This window comes from Larus michahellis, chromosome 3 (assembly GCF_964199755.1).
Source record: "Larus michahellis chromosome 3, bLarMic1.1, whole genome shotgun sequence".
Lineage (NCBI taxonomy): Eukaryota > Metazoa > Chordata > Aves > Charadriiformes > Laridae > Larus > Larus michahellis.
The window spans coordinates 48,367,625-48,379,769 of record NC_133898.1 but is presented as its reverse complement, the minus strand read 5'-3'; the positions used below and the strand labels follow the sequence as shown (position 1 = coordinate 48,379,769).

The 12,145-nt window shown below is 34.4% G+C and overlaps 1 protein-coding gene and 1 non-coding gene across 10 annotated transcripts in view; both read left to right on the top strand.

Moving 5' to 3' along the window:
* The window catches only part of RYR2 (ryanodine receptor 2), a 422,851-nt gene that overhangs the window by 284,383 nt on the left and 126,323 nt on the right, over nucleotides 1-12,145 (top strand). For all 9 annotated transcript variants that reach the window (XM_074580040.1, XM_074580034.1, XM_074580039.1 and 6 more), the window contains 8 exons: nucleotides 1,277-1,550; nucleotides 4,285-4,399; nucleotides 4,991-5,123; nucleotides 6,827-6,930; nucleotides 8,277-8,412; nucleotides 9,098-9,284; nucleotides 9,764-9,869; nucleotides 11,130-11,250. In XM_074580040.1, coding sequence (XP_074436141.1) covers nucleotides 1,277-1,550; nucleotides 4,285-4,399; nucleotides 4,991-5,123; nucleotides 6,827-6,930; nucleotides 8,277-8,412; nucleotides 9,098-9,284; nucleotides 9,764-9,869; nucleotides 11,130-11,250 — 1,176 coding nt within the window. The remainder of the gene's footprint in view (nucleotides 1-1,276; nucleotides 1,551-4,284; nucleotides 4,400-4,990; nucleotides 5,124-6,826; nucleotides 6,931-8,276; nucleotides 8,413-9,097; nucleotides 9,285-9,763; nucleotides 9,870-11,129; nucleotides 11,251-12,145) is intronic.
* Nucleotides 6,166-6,272, top strand: LOC141741524 (U6 spliceosomal RNA). Its single transcript, XR_012586399.1, has one exon. It is a non-coding gene; the product is annotated as a U6 spliceosomal RNA (small nuclear RNA).

The window sequence follows — 12,145 nt, the reverse complement described above, 5'->3', positions numbered from 1 at the left end:
ATAGTATAGTGTTTGGACAGTAACAATAAAATCATAGCATCAAATACAATACTATTGTTCTTTTTTCCCTTTACCCTGTATTATCACATCTTAGCACAAATTCTCTTCTTTGTTAAACTTTCTCTTTTCTGTAAATTCCAGTCACTTCGATATTTTTGTTTAAGTACTTTGATTAGGGTTTTTTGTTGTTTGAGTTTAGCCTGGAATTGCATCTGGTTTACTCCAAAATTATGTTACAGTTTCAACACATAGATTTCTAATTTGAAAATATTTTTAATGTTCGGTCTGCATCAGCCACCTTCTTCATCATCAGGATATTTATTAGGCATTTTATTGAACTTCAGGAGGGATTATCAAATTTCCCTTGTCAAACTTTTGCTGTTATCCGCTTGACATGGAAATAAATTGTTTAGTTAGGTAAGTACTAATGGTGAAATTCTCCAGTGTGTAAATATCAGGATATCTCAAGAGAATCCTGAATTGATCTGACAAGAGTCTTGCAAACCTGAACGGAAGTTTCCTGAGATGGGGAAAAAAAACATTATTCAATTGTCTTTATCAAATACTTTGCCTTGACTGTTAGTTCATGAGTAATTTTTCTAAACAGTAGTCTCAAATCTTAAATGACATTGTCATTTTAACATACGACTTTCCCAAATATAAAACTAATAAAGATTGTCAGTGAGAATACCAGATATTAGTTCTTGTTTCATTAGAGACTGAATTCAAAATATTCAAATGATGGTTTGCCATTTATTTGATTGGAGTCTCTTCATTTCTATTTCTTTTGAAAGGCCTTTGGTTTTAGCAAAGGATTAAGTTAAATTATTCTGGTTTGTACATTATGAAGTTTTGAGTGGATACAGAGCTTAGACATGTAAATAAGCATTACAGCATTTACATGTGCTACCAATATATTTTTCCAGTCTTCATAATATGTAAGAAAAACCCTCAGACCTGAATTCCTGGAAAATCTTGAAAGCAATATGTAGAAATAAATTTGGTAACTTTGTGAGCATCTTGTATGTCTTTGTAATTTTTTATGTTATCAGATTTATTTTCTGTATTTTAACTTTAAATACAGGCTTTTGGTTTTGAGATGTTTCTGCTTCTCTGATTTTATTTTCCTTTGATAGTCTGCTAAAGAAATACCAAGTAAAAAGTGCTTAACAATTGAATTCATTCCAATTCATGTTGCATAATGGGTTCTTAGGGACTACTAGTACGGAGATGAACAATTAATGGTAATTTTTTGATTTATGTATTTTCTTCACAGCTACTCTTCAGCAGTTGATTTCAGACACAATGGTACGCTGGGCCCAGGAATCAGTGATAGAAGACCCAGAGTTAGTGAGGGCCATGTTTGTATTGCTACATCGTCAATACGACGGCATCGGTGGCCTGGTTCGAGCCCTACCAAAGACCTACACCATAAATAGTGTGTCTGTGGAAGACACAATCAATCTTCTGGCATCTCTCGGCCAAATCCGTTCCTTGCTTAGTGTCAGAATGGGGAAGGAGGAAGAGAAACTTATGATTCGTGGATTAGGGTAAATAACTAGAGTGTGTAACAACTCTTCATTTACAAATATTTGCTGTTATTTGCTGTATGGTTATGGCCAAAGTTACACATGAATTTTGAATGTGAAAAGTCTATATAGGTGTAAATGCAAACACTGGTATCACTTGTGTACTATCTTCAGTTGTAATGTACAGCCTTTGCAGTATAGTATTATATGCATCGTTTTTGGAGAGAAGCAAATGACATCTGTAAGACATCTTGTGAGAAAAGTTGAAAACAAGTATGTAATGTTTTATGATATTACAACATATCTCTTGTTACTATATTTTAAACAGTATGGTTGTGGAGAATCCTATCAAGAATACTGTCCATTTTATGTGAATGCAGTGGCTGGTAGCTGTTGACACGTACAATTCTCCCCAGCAGTCAGCTAATGGAGTTTTGTCTACCTGTGTTTGTAGATGTTCCATCTTTTTATTGCACTGAATGTAGTTGGCATTATTTGAACAATTAAGTAGTTCACCCAGTCTTATTTTTCATAATTATATGATTAATAATAGTGAAATACAGCCTAATAAAGAGTATAGTTGGAGAAAACAGTACAGAAAACGTGATCATCTCTACTAGCAGAGTTTATCTTTTTCCTCTCATTTTTTTCAAAGAAATGTTACCAGCTTATTGAAAACCTCAAATATCCAAATAGTGTCTATATGTAATTTTGTAGCATCATTGTGAACAATGAGTATTTCTTAGCTTGCCAGCAGGTCCCATCAACGTTTCCTGGTTATTGCAATGTTCAGCATGTTCAGCATACTCATGCTAAGGCTTTGGCAAAGGGGAAAGTTCATCACCAGTCAAGAGACACAAAATGCTGGTGTTTCTAAATCTACCTTTGTATTTCAAATTTGAGTTGTTACATTTCACTTAAGGTAACAAAGTCTAAAATGAGTGAGTGATTACTAGATTCTGGAACTGTGCCGGGGAAAAAACAATCTCAGAGGAGTTTTCATTTCATGTTCTGTGTTTGTTTTGTTCTTTCACATTTTTTTACTCAAGATTTTCTGCTATGAATTAAAAGCTAAGATTTTGTGAATCCGATTTAGTTTTAACAAAGTTTTTGGTGACATGTGAAAGTCTGGTGTAAGAAAGAAAGAGCACTTTCTGTTTAGCTAGTGTTCTCATTGCCCGTTCCTATCACCCTTCTTGGTAGCCTGTATCATAGTCTTGTTTATCTTGTAGGTTACCCAGCTGTGCCATTTGTACCTTATATAGCCTAACCTGGGCTCCAGCATCTATTTAGAAACGCCAAGTTTTTTGCTGCGAGTGGAAAGTATTCCTTTCTTCCATCTGAGAAATGGAACTGTTGCTCATTCCTGCCTAAAAACTCAGTTTCCTCAAAAATGCTGTTAAGACTTCTTTTTTTTTCTTAAGTGTTACATTTCATAATGTGGTCCACAGGTAAACAAAACACTGAAAGTGGATGTACTTTCTAAAGTAGTGTAATACTGCTGGCCAGCCCCTGAGTGATGTTTTGACTTTCTGTCCTGTATTATTTATGTAAAAGAAAGCTGCTGTAAACAAATCAAGAGTTTAGAATGACTTGGCAGATTGATACCATTGAGGTCTTTTTCCACAGCTTGAAGCATTAGTGCAGAAAGGACATTTGGTATGGATAGCTTTTGGAGGCAGGGCCTGTCCTCTATCATCACTTGATATGAAGTCCGGTTGTAGGCTTTGGGGGTAAAATCAGCTAATCTTTCTGGGAGTTACTGGGAGCCAAAAATTCTGATAACACCACCTACATCAGACATATTGCATGCATTCTTTTGCATGACTGATAGCTGCAGATTTGTAGCTTTTAGAGTGATGGAACAGTCTTCTTAATGTCTCATCTTTTATAAGGCTGAAATTTTCCTTGCCTGATTGCAGGAGTTTTAGGTCAGATAAAAAAAGACTGCTAAAAAACACACAGTGGAATTTGAGCAGTATTTTTTATAGTGACTTGTTAGTCCTTTTCTCCCATGACCTGAATGCTTTCATATTTATTTGTGAATTATGTATAATTTCAAGACTAATTACAGTTTTTAGAAATTTAATTACTTTTTAAACCAGGCATTTTTATTGGACATAACACATCTAATAAAATATTGACATTATATTCTTCAGGACTGATTTTAAATTGTGTGAATCTGTTCTGCTCAAGTATGTAGGAGAGAAGAGTTTTTTTGAGCAGTAACTCATGAAGTAAGGTTAATATTTAGGCAGCTTCTTTTTCTGATGCTTAGAGGATAGCTGGATATACGTTTTTTTCCCTACAATTGTTTTTTCTTGGTTTTGATGGCGGATGTCAAATGTCTCAAGATTAAAGTATTCTGAAAAGAACGCTTTGTCAAAAATATTGATTAGTTGAATTTAAAATTTAAGCTAATATAGCAGTTTTGATTATGCTCTTGTCAGAAAATATTTTTAGATCTGGAATTAAATTTCTAATGAAAATAGAAGAGCATCCTACTCTGGGTGTAATCAAGTGGTAATTAGGGCAATAACTATAATATGGGAAAAGAAAGGTCAGGTACTTCCACAATGTGCGTAGGAAAACAGACAATCAGGGGAGACTGAGACTCGGCCTGAAAAATCCCTGAGGTAATTTTTCACCTCAGGTGGTGAAGAATTGCACAGTAAATCAGCTTTGCAAATAACATGATAGGTAAACTATTGGTCCATAACATTTTAATCCAATTTTTTATTTTGTTTTCCTGTAGAGACATCATGAATAATAAAGTATTTTACCAACATCCAAATCTCATGAGAGCTTTAGGCATGCATGAAACTGTCATGGAAGTGATGGTAAATGTGCTTGGTGGAGGAGAATCCAAGGTAAAGCAATTCACTGTTAGAAGACAGAGTTTAGAATATGTCTGTTCACGGCTTTATCCTGTAAGGTGCTGAGCAGTTACTGGAGGTAGTGAGGCTGTAACCTCTTACTGATTTCCATTAGCACAATTGTTGATTAAATTTTTAGAAGGATGTTTTCTTCCATTGTAGAGGAAGATATAATTAGCATTGTCATTTCGTATGCTTTATAGAAAAAACTGCAAATAGCACTTTATATACTTACTTATTACTGGGTTTTAAAGGGGAGATCTTTTTAGAAACTAATTAAAAATCAATGCAATATTACTCTGAATCTGAGCATTCACATTCTTCCATGTTTGAATCTAGAATTTATGGGTGAGTCCAGCTCTTGTTTCTCAGGCTCATACCTTGATCTTTGGGACTTAAGGAGTTATTTCCTTGTTGAGAAAGCCCTGTTGATTCCAGGGTGAATCAACACCTCCTTAACTTCACTGAGGAGCAATGAATACAATGCATAAATATTAGTGGGTTAAAAGGCTGTTACGTAAATGATATTTTGCAAGTTTTATGCCTGAGAGTCTGAGCTTCAGTCTTTTCTTATTTGCTTCTTAGGAAATCACTTTTCCAAAGATGGTGGCAAATTGCTGTCGTTTTCTATGTTATTTTTGCCGTATCAGCAGACAGAATCAAAAAGCTATGTTTGATCATCTTAGCTATTTATTGGAAAACAGCAGTGTTGGCCTTGGTAAGTAATAAATGTGTGGCTTTTGAGATACCAAAATCTTAAAACTTTCTGCTGATTTTTGTATGTGTGTATATAGCCACCTGTGCTTTTCCACATCCTTCTGTGCCCTCTGTTTGTGTTGAAGTTTCTCCTTTACCCAGTGTAAAAATATCTTCATTAACTGTATTGCTAACTCCAAACAAACCCTTGACACTAGCATTAAGTTGAGGTAATTTAGTATATGCTTTTTTGTATGTTAAGAGAGACGTTAAGAGAGAGTCAGTGTTTAGTTGCACATTTTGGGGAACAGAACAAAATCCTGATTTTGATGAAGAGAATCATAAATAAGTATTGGCAACATTTCATTAGGCCTTAGTTATATAAACTGCTCAGTATACTTGTGTCACTGGGAGAAGTACAGAGGTTATTTGCTTGGGTATGTGCATGTAGATGCCCAGAAATCAATCTTGAAATTTTCTTAAAATGTCAGCCTTTCTTTTCTAGGCTGAAGTGTTATAGAGGAGACATATTTATCTTTTATTTAATTTAGTACTTATAATTGAAAATAGATAATTATTTAGAATCATCATAGTAATTTTTTTAAATGATCACAAATTGCTTATTAATGTACATGTACAGGACAGAAGCATAAACTAAAAATCTTTTTGGAGAGAAAGTGTCCAAATCAAATGTATTTGGAATGTTATTATCAAAACTTTAGCTTTTTCTAATGCTATAATGACTGCCATTTTTTTAAGAAATAGGTAACACATAATCTTACATTTTAAAGCTTAAAGATGTTTTAGCTATGAATGCCTTGGTCTTCAGAGCATTCACCATGAGCCTATAATGTCTTAGCCATAGTTACATACCTTAATTGTTTGATCTGCTGGTTTTACAAATGCTGGTCTTGTAGCAACAAATGGATCAGACTCTGAGGCTTCACTTTCTGCGTGGTGGTTAAGCTGATGGTGTGAGCCATGATCAGGCTGCTGTCATCTGAGCAGGTCTGACAATTTGGGGTTGTTGAAAGGGACAGGAGAAAACCACCAGACATTCAATTGTGCTGTCTTTGGCAGCACATACACTAAAATTGGAGCAATATGGAGAAGATTAGCATGGCCACTGTGCAAGGCCGACACACAAATTCGTGAAGCGTTCCATATTTTAGGGAAGTGATGACAGCACCAAGCCTTTTAGAGTTCAAAGAGTGTCGGGACAATGCTCTTAGTCATATGGTTTAGTGTTAGGTAGTCCTGCAAGGAGCAGGGAGTTGGACCTGGTAATCTTTATGGCTCTCTTCCAACTCGAGATATTCTATAATTCTTTTCTATAGTTTTATATTTTCTATTTCAATACATCTGATTAAATATCAGTGGTTTAGGTATAAAATCCCCACTAACTTTTCCTCAAAATGAAGTTGTGTCAGTTAGGAAAATTAGAAGGAATGAGATCTTAAAGTATTTGATGAGAATAGGAACGTGTAAGAAAAGTTGTTTCTAGCTTGAACATCTACATTGTATGTTGATTTCATATCAATGTCAAATTTCATGCAAGTACATGATGATTTATTATAAACTGAGTGGTATAAATGGTATGTTTATAATCGTGCTAAGTAATGACAAAATGTTATATTTTATTAAAAAAAGCAATTGTTAATGTATTTCCTATGAATTTTTGGGGTTTTATTACATTGGTGTTGAAACTAAATGTTACTTTAACAGCCTCTCCTTCTATGCGAGGATCAACTCCTTTAGATGTTGCAGCAGCCTCTGTGATGGATAACAACGAACTTGCACTAGCTTTAAGGGAGCCTGATCTGGAGAAGGTTGGTAGCTTCTTTATTAAGCACTTTTTCCCCTGCAGAGGGGGGAAGATTCCTGTTTTCTGGAGTAATCAAAATCTGAGATTGTAAGAATTATATGGGAGTTTTAGGTACCTTTCAGAGGAAGACTATCAGGATCTGATTGTTTGTTCTTTCTGTTGGTGGTCTGGATAGTTGAACTGAGTTTATGGCTATTATATACACAAGTGTATTCCAAAAGGAATTGCCTCGAGCAATAGTGGAGTCCACACCCAACAAAACTTTATTGCTAATATCTTTCTTTGTTGTTCTGTCTTGATGGTGACATGCAGTGGTGGCATAATGCAATAGATGTTACTAGAAGCTTACAATATATGACAAATTTTCATAGAGATACCTAGCTATATCTGTCTGTGTATTTTCCTAATATATAAAGATGCTTCAGCAAAGATTGAATGAATTGGGATTAATTAGATTAAAGAATGAAAAACTCAGGTGAGCATCTGACAATTGTGTAGGCTATGTAAATTGCTGTTGCAAGAAGGAATAGAATAATGGTTACTATGTTGTTGGATAAGAAAAGTGGCTTAAATAATGGAAAGGCAGATTCAAAATAGATATTAAAAAACTTTCTAATAGAAGGTTAGACAGTGGAAATACATTGTCCAATGTGTTCGTGAAGACCTCCAATTCTGGAGATGCTATAACCTTCACAGGAAAGCATCTGTCAGGAGTAATATTAAGTGTAGATGATCCTTTCTTGGAACAGGAAGATGGACCATGTTTGTTTAAAAGGACATTTTCAGACATACTGTTCTTATAAATGGTCAGCAAAAAAAGAAGCTGTCTGAACTGGTTAAAAGCTATGCTTACAATTCAGAAAGGGGAGGGACAGCTGAAAACTACTACTGAAACTCTAGATCTGAATTACAGGGAGTGTTACTGATGTGTGTTTAAAAAGGAAGGAAGAAAAAAGGCAAGGGAAAAGGAAAGGTTAAAATAAAAGAGTAGACCTGTGAGTTATATTAGAAGACATGTTTTCAAATATGGTTAGCGTGTAGTTGGGGAATATTACAAAACTGGCAAATTGTTAACACTGCAAGAGAAATGGCATATAGGTAGCAAAGGAGTGATTTAGAGAGAGGAAAAATGGAATTGAGATAAGTAAGGTCTTGCAGTTCATGGCAGAAGTAGGAAAAGGCTGGGAAAGTGAACTAAGAAAGAGGCTACTCTTCTGATTTGCCCGAAGTATGATATGGTTTTGTTGGGAATGGGGACACCATATCTGAGACATTGTATGAGGATACTTCCCTTTGAAACTACACTTCTTTTCTACAATCAATATATTTTTCGTCTTACCTTACTTTTAGGTGGTTCGCTACTTGGCTGGATGTGGACTGCAGAGTTGTCCTTTGTTGATTTCTAAAGGCTACCCAGACATCGGATGGAATCCAGTTGAAGGAGAGCGATATTTAGATTTTCTTCGCTTTGCTGTTTTTTGCAATGGTAGAGTAGAAGCCTATAAATTTTATAACTTCCTCTAACGTTCAAATGAATTTGTCATCTAAAATAATAATACAAGCCAACACGATAAGTTACCATAAATTTAAAGGACAATTTGCAGAAATAGTAGAATTATGCAAGACACATAGTAACTTAGATGCCCGTTTCACAAGTTATATAGGTTCCTACAAGCCTATGTCCCATTTTTAAGATCCATCTTTAGTCTTTCAAATGCCCATCTCCTTTGGAAATAGAGCAGAAAGTCCTAAATCTTTTTCTGGTAAGACTCATGCTAGACATAGAGCCAAACCTCCATCTTTTGATGAAGATTTAGATAGTCCAATTTTAGTGTTTAGCAGCTATATTGGTCCCCTCATTAACTCTCACACTTGACTGTGAGTCTTCACTACAAATCAGTAGCTTTAGTGATGCTTTAAAAATCCTTTATTATATAGTTACTTCTTTGGCTCTGTTTGATTTTGTATTAAATCACAGGTGTTATTTCATAGCTTTTAGTACAATAATAGAGGAGTATGTTTGTGTGTTTATGTAACTTTGTCGTGATATTTAAACTGTTTTGTAGTTAAAAGATGCATGCATTCTGCACTTTTGTGTACCTTTTTCTGATTATATTTCAGAAGTCTTTTTGATATAATCTTAAGTCCTTGATATTTGTTCTATGTGGTAGGAGAGAGTGTGGAGGAGAATGCTAATGTTGTAGTCAGACTGCTTATACGTCGACCGGAATGTTTTGGTCCAGCTCTAAGAGGAGAAGGAGGCAATGGGTTACTTGCTGCCATGGAGGAAGCAATACAAATATCAGAAGATCCAACAAGAGATGGACCTTCCCCAAGTAATGGATGTAGTAAAACCCTGTAGGTGCAGTGGAAATGTTTACATTGCCATCATTTTTGTTTATTGGTTTTATAATCTTAGTCATGAAATGACTTGTTTGTTTTAACATGTGAATTATCAGCTGGATTCTTCCTTGGATGCTGTGGAGGGTAGAGATTTGTCTTCTGCCAAATAGTGCTTCCTCTGCACTGTTAAGTTAAATAACTCTCTCTAAATATTAAATCCTCTTTAGAATGCTCTTTGTTCTTTGTCAGTCAGTTAAGAATCAATCCCCTGATGCAAAATGAGACAGATAAATGGTAATTACATAGATGTCACTACAATCTTTTATGGACAAATTCCATTCTATGTGAGTCTGCTAAAAGGCCACTAGTTAACAGGAAGCCACTATGTGTAAGCCGTTACACCTATGAGCAGATTTTCTTTATTTATTGATGGTGTAAAAACTTCATTGTATTTTTTTCATCTTTTAATTGTTTTCATATTTAACTAATTACAGTGAAATGGAAGAACAAGAAGATGACACTATTCACATGGGAAATGCAATCATGACCTTCTATGCTGCTTTGATTGATCTCTTAGGACGTTGTGCCCCTGAAATGCATGTAAGTTTTATGTCTTCATGCATTGGAAAGTAAAGGCATAATTGTTTTACTGATTGTTCAGTGGTTTTCTGTTTGGCTTTTTCACAGTAACACGTTATCAGGTATTAAAGCAATGATACGGCTACATAGTGTCTTAATATACATAAAGTGTTTATCTGCTAATTTGCAAGGAATTTCTGTAAACTACTCAGAAGCTGTTCTTTTTAAAGGAATTATTCCATTGCTTTTCTTATTACTGTTCCCTGTGGTTGGTCTTCAACAACATTCTGTCATTAATATTATTTGATTGTCCATTTTGACAATCAAACTCCTCAAATTTCCCTATTTATTGTGGTGGTGTAGAGTGATTATTTCTTTTTTTTAAACTAGGATTTTACTTTCTTCGCATACTTATTTAAACAAACTGTTTAAATTGCATATAAAAGAGTAAATATTGTAGGGCATTCTTTTAGAAAGTAGGAATAAACGTTGTCCCTGGACAGACACACTGATATCTCATAATCTTTATCCACACTGACAAGCCTTCTCAAAGTTAAGATGTCACTATTTCAGGCATTAAATACAAAGAATTAGACAGTCACACCATAAAAACCAAGCCCTTACCACTTAGGAACGAAGAGCTTGACACTATTTGAAAATATTTGTTGTTTACCTTCCTGTTCTTCAGAAATTTTACTTAGTTATGCATAGTTTTCAATTTCATCCTGAAATGTGCCCTAATTCATATAGATCAGCGTAGATCAGTATCAGATTTGTGCAGAGATCGATAACTTGAGAGAGAGGTATCTATGTAATAAGGTCAGTGTATGAGCATCTGTTTTGTTTGAATAAAAAAAGTCTTGTTTTCTCCCTCTCTCGCTGCTTTTTTAAAACAAAACCAGAACAACTGGTATACCTGAAAGTGGTGTTATTTGGCAAAGACAGAAAAACTGGCTTTTTAAATCTGAAAATCTGCTTTTGCTCCCCCACACCAGCCCATGTGCTACGTTTTAATGCTTTGCTCACCTCTTTTACCTAACATTCCATTCTGAAAATGGGCTTAGTCTTATTTAATAACCAAATATCTAGATTTCTAGACCTTGCACATTTGCATCCAAAATACATCAAATAAATACAAATTGCATGAAATTTACATTATTATTTATAATACGATTTTGAGAGCAGTCATTCTTATGTATCTGTGGTTCACAAAGTTTCCAGAACATGAACACATATAAAGGATAAAAAGACCACCTTGTTAATATTTTGTCTTTTCCTTAGCTAATCCATGCTGGTAAAGGGGAAGCCATTAGAATCAGATCAATTCTACGGTCTTTAATTCCACTGGAAGATTTGGTGGGAGTAATCAGTATTCCTTTCCATATGCCAACCATCGCTAAAGGTAAGATGATTACTCTCCTTTTTTTTTTTTTTAAATTTAACAATATATTAATACTCATACTTCTCTCAATATTTAAAAATGTTATAGAAATTAAAACATTTATTATGTGAATTAGAAGAGAAATCGTGTATTTTAAACACGTCAAAAAATTTTCTGCATGCTATAGGCAATAATTCTGTGTACACTTAAATTGCTGATGTAAATCCCATTCATTTAAATTGAATCATGAAAATCTATTTCAACTTTAAAAAAAAATTTGAAAATGCCTACTTCCTATTTTTCTAAAATATTTTTTAAAATTATGCCTCTTTGCTTGACACATAATCCTTAGCTTTTGCTGTTCTAACCCTATCGATTGTTTCTAGCAGATCTTACTAAGACACCAGAGTTGTTCTTCAGCAACTATGGTGAAATTATAGGTGTGACATGCATATGCAAATTTATCTTCGTGTTTTCTGCCAATATAGAATTGATTTCAATAGTGGGAGCTATGTGAGCATCAATATAAAAGGGAAAACAATTACGTCTGCTTTTCTGGGTATCTGGAGAGAGAACATTATAATTGCAACATGGATTGTCTAGGGACTTATAGCACAAGAATGCCCCATAGGTGACAGTAGAAGAGATAAAGAGATCAATCACTCTATTACACCATTATTTATTTATATTCCAAATAATGATAGATCTGTAGGTGATATCTCAGTAGCATAGAATACAGCTTATAGATACAGAATTGTTTATTTGGTTTTGAAAATGAAAGTATAAAAATTTGAAAATATTTCAATGAATTCCTTTCAGATATTTCAGAAATTTTCAGATACAGATGGCTTTTTAGCACAATCTTAATTCATTGTCATACATTACAGATGTGCTCACCACTGCTGCATTCCTGGGG